This window comes from Ranitomeya variabilis, chromosome 6, assembly GCF_051348905.1.
Source record: "Ranitomeya variabilis isolate aRanVar5 chromosome 6, aRanVar5.hap1, whole genome shotgun sequence".
In the NCBI taxonomy this organism is placed as follows: Eukaryota; Metazoa; Chordata; class Amphibia; order Anura; family Dendrobatidae; genus Ranitomeya; species Ranitomeya variabilis.
This window is the reverse complement of record NC_135237.1, coordinates 442,096,445-442,114,542: the sequence shown is the minus strand read 5'-3', so window position 1 is coordinate 442,114,542 and position 18,098 is coordinate 442,096,445. Positions and strand designations below refer to the sequence as shown.

The 18,098-nt window shown below is 43.0% G+C and overlaps 1 protein-coding gene across 1 annotated transcript in view; it reads left to right on the top strand.

The window, feature by feature from the left end:
- Positions 1 to 18,098, top strand: part of CCDC178 (coiled-coil domain containing 178) — a 732,453-nt gene that overhangs the window by 137,154 nt on the left and 577,201 nt on the right. Inside the window, exons 7-9 of the mRNA XM_077270423.1 lie at positions 6,675 to 6,895; positions 8,963 to 9,105; positions 13,453 to 13,606. Coding sequence (XP_077126538.1) covers positions 6,675 to 6,895; positions 8,963 to 9,105; positions 13,453 to 13,606 — 518 coding nt within the window. The remainder of the gene's footprint in view (positions 1 to 6,674; positions 6,896 to 8,962; positions 9,106 to 13,452; positions 13,607 to 18,098) is intronic.

Below are 18,098 nucleotides of genomic sequence, written 5' to 3'. Positions count from 1 at the left end.
AATAGATACAGAAAATCTGCAACATTGAAAACTCACCAAATATTCATCGTGGGAAAGTAGCCTTAGGGTATGTGCACATGATCAGCAAACGCTGCAGGTTGGACGCTGTGCACTACTGCAGCGTCCAACCCGCAGCGTCCAGATGTTACAGCATACTGGATGGGATTTCCACTATGCATCCACAGACACCCGTGGCTCACCTGCGGAGATGGACATGCGGCACGTCTCTCCAGACCGCAGCATGTCTATTTCTCTTGTGGAGACGCGAGCCTCCGCAAGAGAAATATCACCTGTACACTGTATTGGATGCTGTGATTCTACACAGTTCAGTGAACACATGCGGATTCACCTTCATTCAATAGACGGCAGCGCTTTGGACATAGCGGACATGTGCTGCGTCTAAAGAGCAGATACTGTAATTCCTGAAAGTCTGCACATACCCTTAGGCATATCGATGTAACTTGGGAGCACCCGCTAATATCCAGGGTCATTGCACAGATCTATAATAAGGGAGAGAGATGCAAGAACACGTAAGTGCTTCTCCATTTTATCTCCTCCTGGTTGAAGCAGCTGTTGACAGTCTTTGAAGGACAGGGGTTTCAGTCTCACAATAGATTGGGACCCCAGAGGTGAAACATTGACAGAGAACTATCTCATAAAACCCCTTTAATAGGGCAATGTAGGCCTCTATATAAGTCTACTGACGCTCTTCTACTGGCCTGTTTGGAGAGGCCGACGTACATTCTGTGCACAAAGAATAATTTTTAATATGATTGTCCTGTGTACTTATAATATCATGTTATTAGCATTTCTATTTGCACATAACTTAAAAATCATTGCATTGAATGAATTAGCATTTTGTTTGTCCATCGGTGATTGTTGGACCATTTAGATGGGTAAATAGATGAGAACAATTATTTCTACAAAAGTTCATTCCATGATTGTTATTTCACCTGAGAGTGACAGGGGATGTTCATACAGAGCAGAGAAGCGGACATAGACAGAACGGGGCCCCTTTGCAAGAACAATATATAGTCCCAGTGGCGTAACTCAAGTCAGATGGGCCCGTAGTGCAATATTGGAACCTGGGCACCCACTTGCATGTTGATCAGATATATGGGCCCTTGTAGCATTTTAGATCTTATAATGACATGGGTATTCGCCCCATGTAATAATATCCACCATCCTTGCTGTTTCCCCTAACAATCTTCCCCATCGTGGCACCCATCCTATAATAATCTCTCTTATCTTAGAACTCTTCCTCCTGTAATGTCAGCCATTCAGTGACCATTCTTGTTATAATATCCCCTATCCTGGGCCTCTTCCTGTTATGATATCCCCTATCCTGGGCCCCTTCATAGTGTAATGATCCCCATGGTGGTATAATTCATCCCCATCCTTGACCCCTTCTTTGTAAAATGCCCCCCATCCTGGGCTTATTCCTTCAGGCCCTCTTCCTTGTATAGTGCTCCCAATCCTGGCCCTCTTCATTGTATAATGCCCCCATCCTGGCCCTCTTCCTTGTATAATGCCCCCATCCTGGCTCTCTTCCTTGTATAATTCCCCCATCCTGGCCCTCTTCCTTGTATAATGCCCCCATCCTGGCACTCTTCCTTGTATAATGCCCCCATCCTGGCACTCTTCCTTGTATAATGCCCCCATCCTGGCACTCTTCCTTGTATAATGCCCCCATCCTTGCACTCTTCCTTCTGTAATGCCCACATCCTGGCCCTCTTCCTTGTGTAATGCCCCATCCTGGCCCTCTTCCTTGTGTAATGCCCACATCCTGGCACTCTTCCTTGTATAATGCCCCCATCCTGGCCCTCTTCCTTGTATAATGCCCCCATCCTGGCCCTCTTCCTTGTATAATGCCCCCATCCTGGCCCTCTTCCTTGTATAATGCCCCCATCCTGGCGCTCTTCCTTGTATAATGCCCCCATCCTGGCACGTTTCCTTGTATAATGTCCCCATCCTGGCCCTCTTCCTTATATAATGCTCCCCATCATGGCCCTCTTCCTTGTATAATTACCCGATCCAGGCACTCTTCCTTGTATAATGCCCCCATTCTTGCCCTCTTCCTTGTATAATGTCCCTCATCCTGGCCCTCTTCCTTGTATAATGCCCCCATCCTGGCCCTCTTCCTTGTATAATGCTCCCATCCTGGCCCTCTTCCTTGTATAATGCCCCCATCCTGGCCCTCTTCCTTGTATAATGCCCCTCATCCTGGCCCTCTACCTTGTATAATGCTCCCATCCTGGCCCTCTTCCTTGTATAATGCCCCCATCCTGGCCCTCTTCCTTGTATAATGCCCACTCACTCAAGGCACTCACCGATCTAAAAGTTGGCAATCTTTATCCAATCTTCATGTAAAAACTTCATGGCCGGGGGAGTGAGGAAAGGAGCTCATGCAAGCAGGACACATGCTGACCCGTAGAAGCGCAAGCACAGCCCGAAACGGCCGTCGTTTGCTCCTACTCGCATGAGCTCCTTTCCTCACTCCGCCGGCCATGAATTTTTTACATGAAGATTGAATAAAGATTGCCAACTTTTAGATCGGTGAGTGCCTTCTTTTTTCTTGCATGTACTATTACTCATATGTTTGCCTAAGAATGCTGCTGTGAATAAAGTATGGTATCGAAACACCCTCCAAGAGCTACTTCTCTCAAGGATTCAGGAGCAATTTCGTTTTGAACAATGTTTTTTCCAGCATGATGGAGACAATGTGACAAGGCAAAAGCACTAACATTGACATTTTGAGTCCATGGTCAGAAAAAGCCCCAGATCTCAATCCCATTGGGGAACTGTGGTCGGGTCATTCCATATCAAGTGATCCAAATATGAATATTTTTTTACCTGACGTCTTTAGATTTTTTTTATTTTTTGTTTTTATGAAGTACAACTTTAGTTAATTACAAATTAAAAGTTTCGAATTTTTATCTTCATCAGTTAATTTTTTACAGATTTCTAAAGTTTAGAAAAAGCGCGGATTTTGGCCTGTATGGCTTTACATTTTTTATCATATCACGGGCTAGAATTAAGATATAGATTTGGGAGAGGCATCATTTTTCTCAGAACGGTGCCAACTTTTGTTTGATATGTCACAAGACTATGTTTCTTTATATTTTGTTTTGGAGAAATCATATTCAAAATTTTGATGCGCAATTGTGAAAAAAACGTATGTTTTAAAATTGTGAAAACATGCATGTGTGTTACGTGTGATATTTATACAGGGATTCAACTTGGGACCTATCAATTTTTTTTTTTTAATTTAAGCCTTTAATCATTTGATTTTATGTTTGTGTAAGTTTCTTCCTTTTTCTTTTCAAATTACAACTTATTGCATTCAACATTTATATGCAACAATAAAGAAACACAAAAACAACTATTGAAGTGCCACCATAAATACATCATTATTATCGTAACACAACTTGTTCAATACATTCAGGTTGAAAATGCTGAGCAAGCCAAAATAAAAAAGGTGATCATATCCTGAAGTGTGATTGTCTAAATACAGTCTGATCCTAATTATTTGTTAAAAACCAGATTAAAAGAACCAATATTTTTACCACCTATTTATACATGGAACAATTTTTTTTCTATTATATCACTAAACATGTCATTTCTGAAGTGTTTAAGAAGAATAGTACAGTAGTTAAATCCTCGTACTATAAAATATGAACTAATGAAACAATTAATAGTACGTTTTTAAACTGGCACTTTATTATCAATGTGTCCCTTCTAGTGGGTGAAATGTGATCTTGTCCATAAGCGCTCACTAGCAATGGCCGTTTCCTTTTGTGTCAGAGTATGTGCGGCCTGTCATGGTGTCCGGCTCCACCTGAGTTAATATCTGATTTTTGTTAACTTTTACAATGTCTGGTTTTCTTGGATACACAAAGGATGGCGCTGGACCAGAAGGTGCAAAAAAGTCACTTCTACTTCTTCATTTTCACAATCTTTGGAGAGTCCAGAAGCCGCCACCAGTGCCGATCATATTCACAGGTCACATCACCAGTTATGCCATCCATTGCCCATCTTGTGCCGCCTTCTACCACTTCATGGACTTAACTGTCTTTGCTGAATGAAAAAATTCTGTTCACTACATGGGATGACAGTGTGGTATTGCTGAGTCCCTGTGATGGGTTCTGCTTCCTGTAAAGGTACCTTCACACTAAACGACTTTGCAGCGATAACGACAGCGATCCGTGACGTTGCAGCGTCCTGGATAGCGATATCGTTGTGTTTGACACGCAGCAGCGATCAGGATCCCGCTGTGATATCACTGGTCGTTGCTGAAAGTCCAGAACTTTATTTGGTCGTCAGATCGGCGTGTATCGTCGTGTTTGACAGCAAAAGCAACGATGCCAGCAATGCTTTACAATGGTAACCAGGGTAAATATCGGGTTACTAAGCGCAGGGCCACGCTTAGTACCCCGATATTTACCCTGGTTACCATTGTAAAAGTAAAAAAAAAAAACACTACATACTCACCTTCTGATGTCTGTCACGTCCCCCGGCGTCCGCGCTGCTGCTCAGAGCTTCCTGCACTGAATGTGTCAGTGCCGGCCGTAAAGCAAAGCACAGCGGTGACGTCACCGCTGTGCTTAGGGCCGGCGCTTACACAGTGCAGGGAAGCTGAAGGCAGGGGACGCGACAGACACGGCAATGTAAGTATGTAGTGTTTGGTTTTTTTTACATTAGCACTGGTAACCAGGATAAACATCGGGTTACTAAGCGCGGCCCTGCGCTTAGTAACCCGATGTTTACCCTGGTTACCCGGGGACTTCGGCATCGTTGTCGATATCGCTGCAGCGTCGCTTAATGTGACGGTACCTTAACTGAGGTTAACTCTCCTCCTCTTCGTAGTCCTGGTTTGTACAATACATGAACTGGATATTAAGAATATTTTTCTCCCTCCATTTGAGGCGTTGCCTGGGTGTTAAGATTTGGTGTGAATATGTCACGGCCTGTCATCTGCTCTGCATTCACTGTCTACCCCTGGTCAGTCTCAGGTGGAGCCCTAACAAAGCTTTCTCCTCTGTCCGCTCCTGCTTCTAAGCTGTAACATAATACAGTAATATCTAAAAATCACGGATTATTTGCTAAATCTAGACCCCACACTGTTAAGGCCCCGTCTCACTTAGCGACGCTAAAGCGATCCCGACAACGATACGACCTGTCAGGGATCGTTGCTGCGTCGCTATGTGGTCGCTGGTGAGATGTCAAACAGTGAGATCTTCCAAGGATCGCTGCTGCGATCTCACTGTTTGACATCTCACCAGCGACCTGTAGCGACCTGTACAACGATGTCACATGGGAGCTATTATGACGATTCAGTGTCTGAGTCGTCAACGAGGTCGTTGGTAAGGTGTCAAACACAGCGATGTGTGCTACCCAGCGGGACCTAAACGACCAAAAAAAGGTCCAGGCCATTCCGACATGACCAGCGATCTCACAGCAGGGGCCTGGTCGCTGCTACGTGTCACACATAGCGAGATCGCTACTGAGGTCGCTGTTGCGTCACAAAACTTGTGACTCAGCAGCGATCTCGCTAGCGATCTCGCTTAGTGAGACGGGGCCTTTAGACCACAGGCTGAACAGATCTGAATTCGAGATTTTCGAACTGAGACTGTAATAGTTTTATTTTTTAAAATATGATTCCATCACGATCCCAGCTTGTATTTTGGTACAGATGTGGCTAGGAGCATAGCAGGCACATATGCAGTTTTTGACATTTTGAAATTAAAAGTTTTTTTTTCACAAATGCGTTCTAAAATTTTGTGTTTCCCTTCGCAGGGGTAAAATATTAACAAAGATACTCTTGTGACATATCTGGTGAAAGCCTGTACAGTTCTGAGTAGAATGGTGTTTATTTTGTTTATCTATCTTTTTTCTAGCCTGAGTTATGAGGAGAAATGTAAAGGCAGACAACACCGAAATTCGCACTTTTTCCGAACTTTGAAAATCAATTTAGAAAAAAAAAATATCTAGAATTTTTTTCTTCACATTTTGCATTCTCTGACACACTATTACCAAATAACAAAATCTCAAAAGAATTAAAAATATAGAGGTAAAAATCATGGGTTCACTTGACGTGGAATGACCCGGTCAATTTTCAAAAATCAGGTGGTGAATTGAAAACATGAAAATTACTATAAAGTCCATGCACTGATTAGGAAAGAATGGACTGCCATTAGTCATAATTGGGCTCAGAAGCTGACATCCATCATGTCAGGGCAAAGGGCGAAAATGTTGAAAAATATGGGTCAACGCTGTAAATTTTGAGTTTTTACATAAACTTGGTATATTTGTGAATAAAAGTTCTAAGCTTGTGAAATGCTGATAATTTCAGTAAACATAAAAACATCCAACTAAAAGATTTAAACGCTGAAGCAGCTTTGTAAAAACTTACATTTGTGTCATTCTCAAAACATTTGGCCATGATGGCATGCCACATGTTGGGGAAAGGGTTAAAAATAAATGTGTATATTAAAAAATTCTGATAGATTAATGTGTATAATACATTTCATTGCTTCAAAAAGGTTATAGTAATATTTGATTTAGAATGTTTCTTTGCAAATGTGTAAAGTTGTCTTTATTCATCATAAGTCCATAACAAGAAGTGAAGACATTCAGTGCTCTACGTAATAACAATTACCTGTTCCTATAAACAGAGTATGATGCCTGCGCTCAGGATTTTTCTGAACTGCAGTGGCTTATCTCATGTAAGAAGCAAGAACTGGAGAAAGCTCAGGATATAATGGCAAAGACTGAAGCCGTGAAAATGAGACTTCAAGAGAAAATCGACTTTATTATGAAACATCGCCCTCTACTGGACGATAAACTCCATCTTGAGGGTGATGCTATGAGCAGGATACAACAGGCACAATCAGAAGTAAGTTTTAATAGTTTGCTTTAGAAACCTATTTCACTTTACAATAAAGACAATCTGTTCTTTATACCGGTGTAATATTTATTGCTTTGGGATGTAAAGAAATCATAGGGCCCACAGCAACACTCTGAATGTTACCCATCCCTTTTATGGGCCCTGAGTTCTGCATCTATTTCTACTATGTAGACATAATAATTAGATAATTGTGTAATAGTATGGCAAGGCTGCACGTATCAGTACCTTGTGATCATTGCGACCAATCACTGGCCTCACTGGTCACGTGCCGACCATGTTGCCAATACCACTGAGGCCAGTGATTGGCTGCCGAGGTCACATGATAAGTGTTAGAATGTCATTACTGCAGGACCGCTAACAAAGTCTAGCGGGACCACTGGAGTGGTGGTGCCGGAGCAATGGGGGATTTACCGGGGGAGTGTGAGATCCCTTTCTTTCTGATATTTTTTTTTTTAAACTTACACATCCCCTTTAGAGAGAAAATGACCTATTGTTTAAATCGTGTGTTTATGCTACATGTATTTAAAAAAAATACATTTTATTAATACCATGATCACATGATCTTACAATTTTCACACTGGCCACTGAGGCTTTTTACACACCTACTTTCTATCCTTTCAGGAAGAGTTTTCAGTCTAACTCCTTAACCTCAAAGGCAGGATTACAATGTCAGGTTACACCTCAATACACAGCTGATGACACAGGATGGTAACTTGACCTTCCTCCCCTCCACTCACAATGAACTTTGTACAGGCTCATTAGATACTTCAACACAAATGATCAGTGTCGGCAGCCCCCAGGCAGTCGAAATCTTTGGGCCCCTCCAGCAAAATTATTTCATAATGTTTTTAAATTTGATAACAATAGTCTAAATAAACCAATTAAATCTTATTAAGCAAAACAAATATTAAGTTAAACATTATAACCCAGAAAAGGTAATTAATGTTGCCCTCAGGTGTCAGCTATATATACTCATCTGTGTTCCCCAAGCTTCTGCTTATGAATGATCTATTAAGATCTAGAGTTGGCGAGACCTCGCAGCCACTTACCCCTCCTCCTCTCCCAGTTCTGACCAATCACACACTTGCCACACCTAATCACATAGATTCTCTTCCTTTAAAACTTGGTAATCTGGCACTGGAAACAAATTGATCAGTCACTTAATTACTGCTAATGTACATCTGTTGTTTCCTGAAACAACTGAAAATTGGGCTCTGTAAAACCCCCATTGGCCAGTTTAAAAGATTGCAAGATTTCTATTTTTTATTTTTAATACTGATATTGATTGTAAAAAAAAATTGACAAAATTTGTACAGAAAAAATTGATTTAAAACAATAAAGTAATTTTCTGCAGAAAGCTTCTTTCACCATAGTATGAAAACTACCTGATATGCAGACCCCTCATGCTGTGAAAACTGCTTTGAAGGTCTCATCTGCCACAAGGACATTAGCAGCAAACATGGCAGGTTCTTCTGCCAATGTTTGGCCCTTCTGTCTTTACCTTCTTCTCAGTCTGAGCCCTTGAAGATCAATACAGGTTCCCAGGTAGCTTGAGATGCTGCGTTGCATCTTCATGTAGGGGTTTTCTTCAGCTCAGTCATCTTGAATATGCCACCGAGGCTCTGTGTTGTTGTCACCACTCTCTATGCTGCTCTGGCTGAAGTGAGGTACACCAACCACATACTGGAGGAGCATATTAACAACTCAGCTATCCCCTTTTCCAGCCTCCAAACTTTCAACCTAGAAAACTTCTCTGGGTTAAGGTACCTCCTTTTGTGTATTACATTAATATCCATTTGGTCAGTGGTGTACCAACCTAATGGTAACTCTACCCCTTGCAAATGATAGAAGTCTAGTCTGCCAGCAATTCAAGAACCCTACATAGGTTGGACGTGACCAAGAATAGAAGAAGTAGTATGATGACAAGATTCTTTTTTTCCTGCAGGTTGCTGTTCATTCTTGAGGTGCCATAATGGCTTTAATTTTACAATGTCATTTCCTGTGGAATCATCTTATTACTTTTATTTGAGCTCCTATTGTTGATTTATCATTAAGGCAACCCTATTACTAAATGAGGCGGAAAAGAAGCAGAAGTCTGCCCAGATGAGTTATGAGAAAGTTACTGCAGAAGCTAACCAAGAGAGGAAAAACATGGCTGACAAACTAACTGATATAAAGAGGAATCTGCAGAACTGCAGGTAGGAGCAGTTATCTTTCAATGGGTTTTCCAGGTCAGGAAGAAATGTCATCAGTGAATGTATCACGTAGAATCCTAAAGGCACGTAATATACACATTGGTAGGACTCTACTCTGCTTGCCAGTCCGATTTTCATTCTTGCTAAATGGCTTTTCTTCTTGCTTCTCAATGTTCAAGTGTTCCCTTGAGAGAAGCAGGAAGAAAAGTTTGTCTGCCCATAACCGCAATTATGCAAATAGCCTAAGATCGGTCATATGATGACCGCTGAAACTGGTAGGCAAAGCAGAATCCTAACAGTGTGTACACTACACCCTGTTAGGCTTTCACATCACACTGTCACTGAAAAATGGCTGCTTGGCCTGGAAAAGCTCTTTACAGTGGATGACAAACTCCTGAAAATCTCAAAGTCTCCTACCACCTCTTCCTCCACAGCATGACCATAAGCAGTGGATGGGCAGACTGATTTAAGATACTGTATGACACGAGGGTCGGCCTGCCTTAGACAATGTATAGCATAGTCTGGTGTAACATGAAAATTATGGACTGTTTATTGCCCTGATACTTAACAAAAATATTTATCTGCTTGATAGACATTATTATGAGGGGCATTATTAGCATCTGAAAATGAGTTCTTTGGGGCTACTGGTTTATAGTTGTACTAGATTGTAGCCCAATTCTAATGCATCGGGTATTCTAGAATATGTATGTAGTTTATTTATGAAGATTTTAGAATAATACATTGAATACACAGGATTCGGCCGGCCGCGACCAATTAGCGAAGCGTGGTTCAACTCCCGCGCCAATTCTCGGCCGGACTGCGCCTGTCACTGAGTCACTGATTGTTCACGGCCAGCCATGTTTCATATAACAGCCCATGTAGTAAATAGCACAGCCACGTAGTATATTGCACAGCCACATAGTATATAGCACAGCCACGTAGTATATAGCACAGCCACGTAGTATATAGCACAGCCCACGGAGTATATAGCACAGCCCACGGAGTATATAACACAGCCCACAAAGTATATAGCACAGCCACGTAGTGTATAGCACAGCCCACGGAGTATATAACAGCCCACATAGCATATAACCCAGCCACGTAGTTTATAACAGCCCATGTAGCATATAACACAGCTCACGTAGTATATAACGGTCCACGCACGCAGTATATAGCACAGCCCACGTAGTGTATAACACAGGCCATGTAGTGTATAACACAGGCCACATAGTGTATAACACAGGCCACGTAGTGTATAACACAGGCCACGTAGTGTATAACACAGGCCACGTAGTGTATAACACAGCCCACGTAGTATATTGCACAGCCCACGTAGTATATAGCACAGCCTATGCAGTATATTGCACAGCCAACGTAGTACATTGCACAGCCCATGTAGTACATTGCACAGGCCACGTAGTGTATTGCACAGCCCACGTAGTATATTGCACAGCCCACATATCATATTGCACAGGCCACGCAATATATTGCACAGCCCACGTAGTACATTGCACAGCCCACGTAGTATATTGCACAGCCCACGTAGTATATTGCACAGCCCACGCAGTATATAGCACAGCCCACGTAGTATATTGCACAGCCCACGCAATATATAGCACAGCCCACGCAGTATATAGCAGAGCCCATGCAGTATATTGCACAGCTCAAGCAGTATATTGCACAGCCCACGTAGTATATTGCACAGCTCACGCAGTACATTGCACAGCCCATGCAGTACATTGCACAGCCCAGGTAGTATATTGCACAGCCCACGCAGTATATAGCAATGTGGGCATCATATCCCTGTTAAAAAAAAGAATTAAAATAAAAAATAGTTATATACTCACCTTCCGTTGGCCCCCGGATCCAGGCAAAGCGTTTACCGATGCTCCTCGCGCGCTCCGGTCCCAAGAGTGCATTGCGGTCTCGCGAGATGATGACGTAGCAGTCTCGCGAGACCGCTACGTCATCATCTCGCGAGACCGCAATGCATGGAGCGGTCACCGGGGCGTCGCGAGGAGCGGGAAAGGCCGGGTCTGGATCCGAGGGGCCGACGGACGGTGAGTATATGACTATTTTTTATTTTTTAAAATTATTTTTAACATTAGATCTTTTTACTATTGATGCCGCATAGGCAGCATCAATAGTAAAAAGTTGGTCACACAGGGTTAATAGCAGAGGTAACAGAGTGCGTTACCCGCGGCATAACGCGGTCCGTTACCGCTGCCATTAACCATGTGTGAGCGCCGAGTGGAGGGGAGTATGGAGCGGGCACTGACTGCGGGGAGTAAGGAGCGGCCATTTTGCTGCCGGACTGTGCCCGTCGCTGATTGGTCGTGGCCGTTTTGCCGCAACCAATCAGCGACTTGGATTTCCATGACAGACAGAGGCCATGACCAATGAATATCCGTGACAGACAGACAGACAGACAGACGGAAGTGACCCTTAGACAATTATATAGTAGATGGGGAAAGGAAGAGGAGGAAGGAGTGCTAAAGCAAAGGATGAGCAAAACGCAAACCACAATATTTTCAGTATGTGTCCCACTTCCTAAAAATTCACCCCAAGATAAGCATAACATTATAGGGTCTTCTAATTTCAGTAAACTTTAGGTTCAGTTCAGAGTAAAAAAAAAAGTCAAACTGGGCTTTACTTACCCTCACCAGGTTCAGCTCTTTTCTTCCCAACTCTGACCTTTTCTGTTTGTCTACAGTGATTTCTTCATGTTGACAGCACTGCAGCCAATTACTGAGCTCAGCGGCTCTGCAATTTATATGACACAAACCGCTGAGCTCAGTGACTGACTACAGCACTGTCACATTGCAGCTGCAGACAAACATCGGAGACTGGTGCAGCCGCGGAAACACAGCTACGGATCCAAAGAGGCTAAGTAAAGCAAAGTTTGCTTTTTTTCCCCCCTGATCTGGAAAATGCCTTTAAAAAAGTTTTCCCACAAGCAAAATACATTTTAATCAATAGATCTTGGAATAATAATAATTTCCATAATTGAATGTGTTAAAAACAATGTTCCTGTGCTGAGATAATCTTATAAATGTGCTCATGCTGTGTACTGTGTAATGGCCGTGTCTGACCGTGCAGGAACATGGTCTGATCATAATAACACATCCCCTGGGCAGGAAAGGAAGTAAAACAGAGTATACAGACAAGACAGCATGAAGTCACAGATGCAGCTTTCTGTGAGGTAAAACTATTAAACTTTTCCCTACTTGTTTATAAGCAATGTTTTACTTCACAAAAAGAATCACATGCTATCTCATGCTATCCTGTCAATATACTTTCATTATCTTCCTCCACTGGCCAGGAATTATGGTACATTGCAGAGGCTCATTTTGTTCTTGGAACAACCCCTAAGTAACCTATAGCAGTTGTGTTCATGATTGTTTTAACATTTACTCCTTAACTAAAATACAACTCCATTAATTTTGTTAAAGAAAACTGTCTATTGTACAAAGTATTAATTAAAGGGGTTGTCCACTGCTTTGATATTAATGACCTATATTCTTTAGGGTATGACACCATGCCCGATATCCAGAACCCCCATGATCAGCTGTTAATTACCATAGTTAAAAAGGAACAGAATTGGAGTTTTTGGCAAAGGCCATTTGATAATGTACAGAGCTGTGCTATTCCTACCTGCACACTATTTACCTCCTGCTGTCGCCGGCGCTGATAGCAGATGATCTGTATAAGTGCCAGGTGTCGAACCCCACCAATCTCATTGTGACGCTAGTCGATACTCACTGACTAGCCATGATGCAAAGTGATCAAGGGGTCCAAGCTCAAAAGCCAGGAAGGTACGTTAAAAACAGTGGGATAAGACAAACGGATAGTCAAGTGAAAAGTCTGTGGTCTGGTAACTAAAGTCTGAATGCATCAAATGCAAAATGGGTTATACAACCAGGTAGTTGAAAGGCAAATCCAAGGTCTAGCAACAAAAGATTAGAATATCAAAATACAGAGCACAAAATAAGCACACCACTGAGCTGAAGCGACAAGTGGCAATGATCTGACTTTGCCAGCCAATTAAATAGCCTGGCAATTATCTGGAAAGGAAAACACCTGGAGGAAACCCAAACACAACACTGACATCTTGACAAGCCCTTGCTATATTCAAAGGGTGGCTAAGCTGGCCCTCACAGCATAACCAGGACACAGTGAGTGGTGGAATCATGACACTGATGCTGATAACCTGTCCCAAGGATAGGTCATCAATATAAAAGTAGTGGGCAACCCCTTTAATTGTTAATAGTTTATACAACTGATGCTTCTAATACAACAACCGGTATAATGTATCATTAATCTGGAATATTTAATTTAAACTATGTACAGAGATAATTTATGCAGCTCAGAGAAAACATGGGCAAAATACTCCTCAGACTCGCTAAAAATTGACCAGCAGATTGAGGATGGTCAAAAAGTCTACAACGATTTACTGAGCGAAAAACAACAGCTAATAGACAGCGAGAGCTCATGGAATCACCAGGTAAGTAAAATATATCGTGAATATAATGTTTTCTATTTTTTGGTTAGAGGTTTTATTTTTGTATAAAGAATAGATATTTTAACTACATAGGCAGAGATACAATTATATCTGAGGCGGCACCACACAGAGATTCTGATGGCAAGTCCTCTTCAAATTTAGGTTACAGTGGTTAAGTTTCTATATAAAAATAATATTTTAACCAGCTTATCCCCTGATGCTCCTTTGTGCCGCTGCCAAGGGTCTGAACACTCCCCAGCAGGGTCTGACCGGACAAATGACCAATGCAGAGGAGTGGCAGAGGGCTGATAAGCAAATATACTTATTTTTTTGTTTAAAAAAAAAACACCAGGTCCTATTTTAGGAAAAAAAGAGTTGGCAGCCCCTTCAATGTCCACACCCTTCTACAGGGGTGTAACTACAACAGGTGCAGGAGTTTTGCAATTTCACCCGAGCCCTGGAGCCTCGGGGGCCCTAAAAGTCCCTTTGGCCTATAGAAAAAGACTATTGCTATTATAGATTTAAAATATTTGGGGGTCCCGTTGGAGCTATCGCATCGGGGCCCATGAGATTCAAGTTACATCACTGCCCTTCTACACACCCATAACTAACAACTAATTACAGGGAATTGAACACAAACTAAAACTGCTTCTCCTATAAAGTAGAATTCGATTCATATTGTGCTTTTTGTTGCGTCATTGAAGCACAATTATCTTTGAAAACAGATGCTGTTTTTTTAACAATATTTTTTACTTGCCAAAATAGTGTACAAATGTTTACAAGTTTCTTACACACAGTATACAGATGCGACCATGAAATCGTAATATTTTGTCCAGAAAGCCACAATGACTGAACCGTTTCGCTGTGCCAATGCCATTCTCGTGCTTTGGAAAACATCAAACACAAAAAAGCCTTGACACAATAAGCCATCCCATCAACAAAAAACACATAGATTCTACCTCTGTTACCTTTTACTTTATTATTAATACAAGGAAAGAAGAACAGAGTAAAGAAGGGGTTAATGCTGTTTTTTTTTTAAACATTCTGTTATGGTTGAGTAGCAAGTCACTCAGGAACAGAGGTAATATACTAAAAACTGCAACTAACCCTTCCAGTTCCTGTACAGACTAGAGATCTTGACCTTGAGGTAGTTGCCACGAAACGTGCGTTGGGGCAGCAGGGATCAAATGCGCTGACTTGCTTGTAAGTTTACTAAGTTAGTTAACTATTTCATGTGCTTTTGATTTACTCACTCTAGGAGTAGCTTATCTATAGTGCTCTGTCCTTACTTAAGAGCCACATCTCTCCACAGCAATCTAGTATTGGATTCTGTTATATTCTGTTTTGATCCCTGCAGACAGCCACTGTTTTGGCATGTATTTTGCTACATTATGTCTATTTAATTAATGAATTGAAATAAAGATGTTATTTATGGCTAATATACTTGTTGGGTTTATTGCCCCCTCTTTTCTTGGTCTAATTATATTAAATCAAAGTGGCATGTAAAAGTTTCATTTTTGTAATTTTTGCAATGTATAAGATGGCAATATTTTTTTTGCCTAAAATAATAAGGAAATGTGTCATCTTTAACTTCAGGCCTTTTAGAAACCATTTCATCCTCAACTTGCTTACCTGTTCACAGTAACAGTAATTTTGACCAGGGGTGCCCAAACTTTTACATGCCACTGTAAGTGAGTACCCTACTAAATAAGAAGCAACACTATATAAAATAAGGGGGGGCATTGTATGTGTAGCGCCCCCACTGCCGCAGGGCCGAGGGGGTACCCGGTACCGGGCCTCTGAGTCTCTGCTCTGGGGTTGTCACGGTGGCTAGGCCCGGACCGTGACCCTGCTGAGGGGCGTACAATGAAAGATATGATGGATGGTGGTGGTGGTGCAATAAATAACGAGGACACCAGGTTGCAGTCTCTTTACCTCTTTACTGAAGATCTCTGGGTCCTCAGTCCGGAGTCCAGATCACCAGGCTGCGCAAGTCCGGCCGGTCCAATGGCACCTCCAGAGTTCCCTTAACAGGTGGAAATCTGCGCCTACCTCCTAGCGCTGTGTGTTGCGGTCCTTCCCTGCTGTGCTTACGGAAAGTCCCCACAACTGTTGTGTCCGTTTCTTAAGTTCCCTCACAACTCGATTAGATGATGTTCTGCTAATCCTCCGTCCCTCCCTGATGTTACGGTTGGAACGGCACCCGTATGACGGGTAGGCTCGGAGCTCTTCCGGGACCCTAGAGTCGCCCCTCTCCACAAGTTGCCCCCCAAGACTGCATAGGTGATTTAAGTGAGACAGCCCGCCTTAGACTGACTGTCCTGCCGCTGTTTAGAGTATTGCTTGAAGCTGAATATTGTAATACTCCCTCGGCGTTCCGGCCGCCGGTTGTGCGCCTCAGTAGGATGTTGCCTCGGTCTTACAGCACGACACCTACTGGTATTCTCCTTGTTGTTTTGATCTCGTTTCTCACTCAACACAATCTATCTCGCTTTCAATCCTTCCTTGGGTACCGCCGCTATACTGAGCAGGCACGGTCCCGTTACGTTCGCTCAAGTTGCCAAGCCTCTGTCAGGATCCCACCCCTGACAGAGACCCTACCGAATCTTCTCCCGCAACACCCTCTGCCACAAGGTGTTGCCTGGTTCCAACCCAGTCAGCTTTCTTTCCAACTTCCTGCCTGACCCCCAGTTTTACCAGTGTGTGGAGAGTGGCCTAATGAATAGAACCCTTAGCTCCCCCTGGAGGCCCGGCGGTGAAATGTATTGGTGTCTGTGATACCTGATCAGATGAACTCCTTCAGTGCCATCAGACGTACCATAGCTCCCCTTAGTGGCGGAGCCACAGTACTGCAACGACCAGGACTCTGGGGCGCTGCACTCCCCCCCGGTTAAATCCAGTACTCCGGGACTGGGAAGAAAACAACAATACAGGTTAGCAAAAAAAGACATACAATTTTGTTGAGTGCAATAACAATAAGTATACTTGAATAGAGCTTCCCTTTATGGGAGGTGAGGACACTTGAACGTTACAAACATGGTTAAATATCATAGCAACATGCTATAAATAACTTTTCTTACCCAACCGGGTATTCTACTTAGTACAAATTCTTGAACAATAATTTAACATTGCCTTTAAGGACGTACACTCTGAATCCGCTAAAGACCTTCTTATAATCACATTATAATAAGGCAATCTAACTTTTACATTCTCCTTCTTTAAATCTGCAGGACCGCCTGTCCTAACGGCACCAGACCTACTGCCTCTCCTTTCTTACAGGACCGCTCCTTTCAGCCCGAGCCTTCTGTCTTTTCAACTACTATACACAGTATAGAACATAACATTTCTTTCAGTTTAGGATCAATGAGCCCTTTCTTCAAGGCTCCTAAGAGGACTTACTAACTAACCCCATACGGGTTCACTCTCTGTCCCCATCTTTCTATCAACATTATCAAACATTTCTCACAATTTAACTCGTTAAATACACATAACTTTCTCATACAAACATTATCATCACTTTCTTTCTGTCAAGTCATTATTGCTATCTCTCAGTTTTAAAGCAATACCATTCTTTAAGTGCAACAAGTGAACATCCCCTTTAAGAGGGGACCAAGTCTCTATGAGGTAGCATATCTTCTCAAGCTACCAGTCCGTACTCAGCAAAGGTTCCGGTGCGGTATCTTCGCAAAGAGTCTCTCTTTTATGTAAAACCATTAAGAAGCCCCTTTAAGAAGGTGCAACTATTTACAAGGAGTTTGTATCATGCATTGTTCATGATCCAGCAGTTCTTTCAGTGATGAATAAACAGGAAACAAAACAAAAAGCAGAAGAAGGGATCCCGGGTAAGCAAAGGGATCCCTTTAAGAATAACCCAGGTCGGGTTTAAAGTAGCAAAAAGCAGGGAAACAAACAGTTAACTATGTACAGTTTCAGGTTTCCGAGGTTTAGTTGGACGGCTTCCAGGGCTGCACCTGGCACTTAACCCTTCCTGGCCTGGGAAAAGTGAGGTCCAGGGTTACACCCAGTGCTGGACAAATGCCGTTAATCCGTCTTTCATGTACAGTTAAATCATGCGCAGCTATGGAGGTCTGCGCAGCTTGAGTATGGACATTTGCTGCAGCAGAGGTAGCGGCTGCTGCAAGATCAGTCACTGGAACGGAATCAGCAGCTGTGGCACTAGCAGTCGCGGGAGTGGTGTCAGTTGTCAGGGCAGGGACGTCCTTCATACCTGCTTCAGATGCGGTCCCTCCGGTGCCGGTCTGCTCTGCCTCCGCTGGGGTCTGGAATGCTGGCTGCAGGGCCTTGCGCTGCGGCATCGTCATCTCCGCTCGCAGCATCTTGCTTTCCGGCAGGGCCTTGCTTTCCAGCTTCGGAGCGCTGGGACTTCTTTCCTGCTCCGGACCAGATGAGGCTGCCGACAGACGTCTGGTGAGGCTCCTGATGATGGCCTTCTTCCACCCGGCCTCAGTGCTCAGCTGCGTCCGCCGGGGTCGGT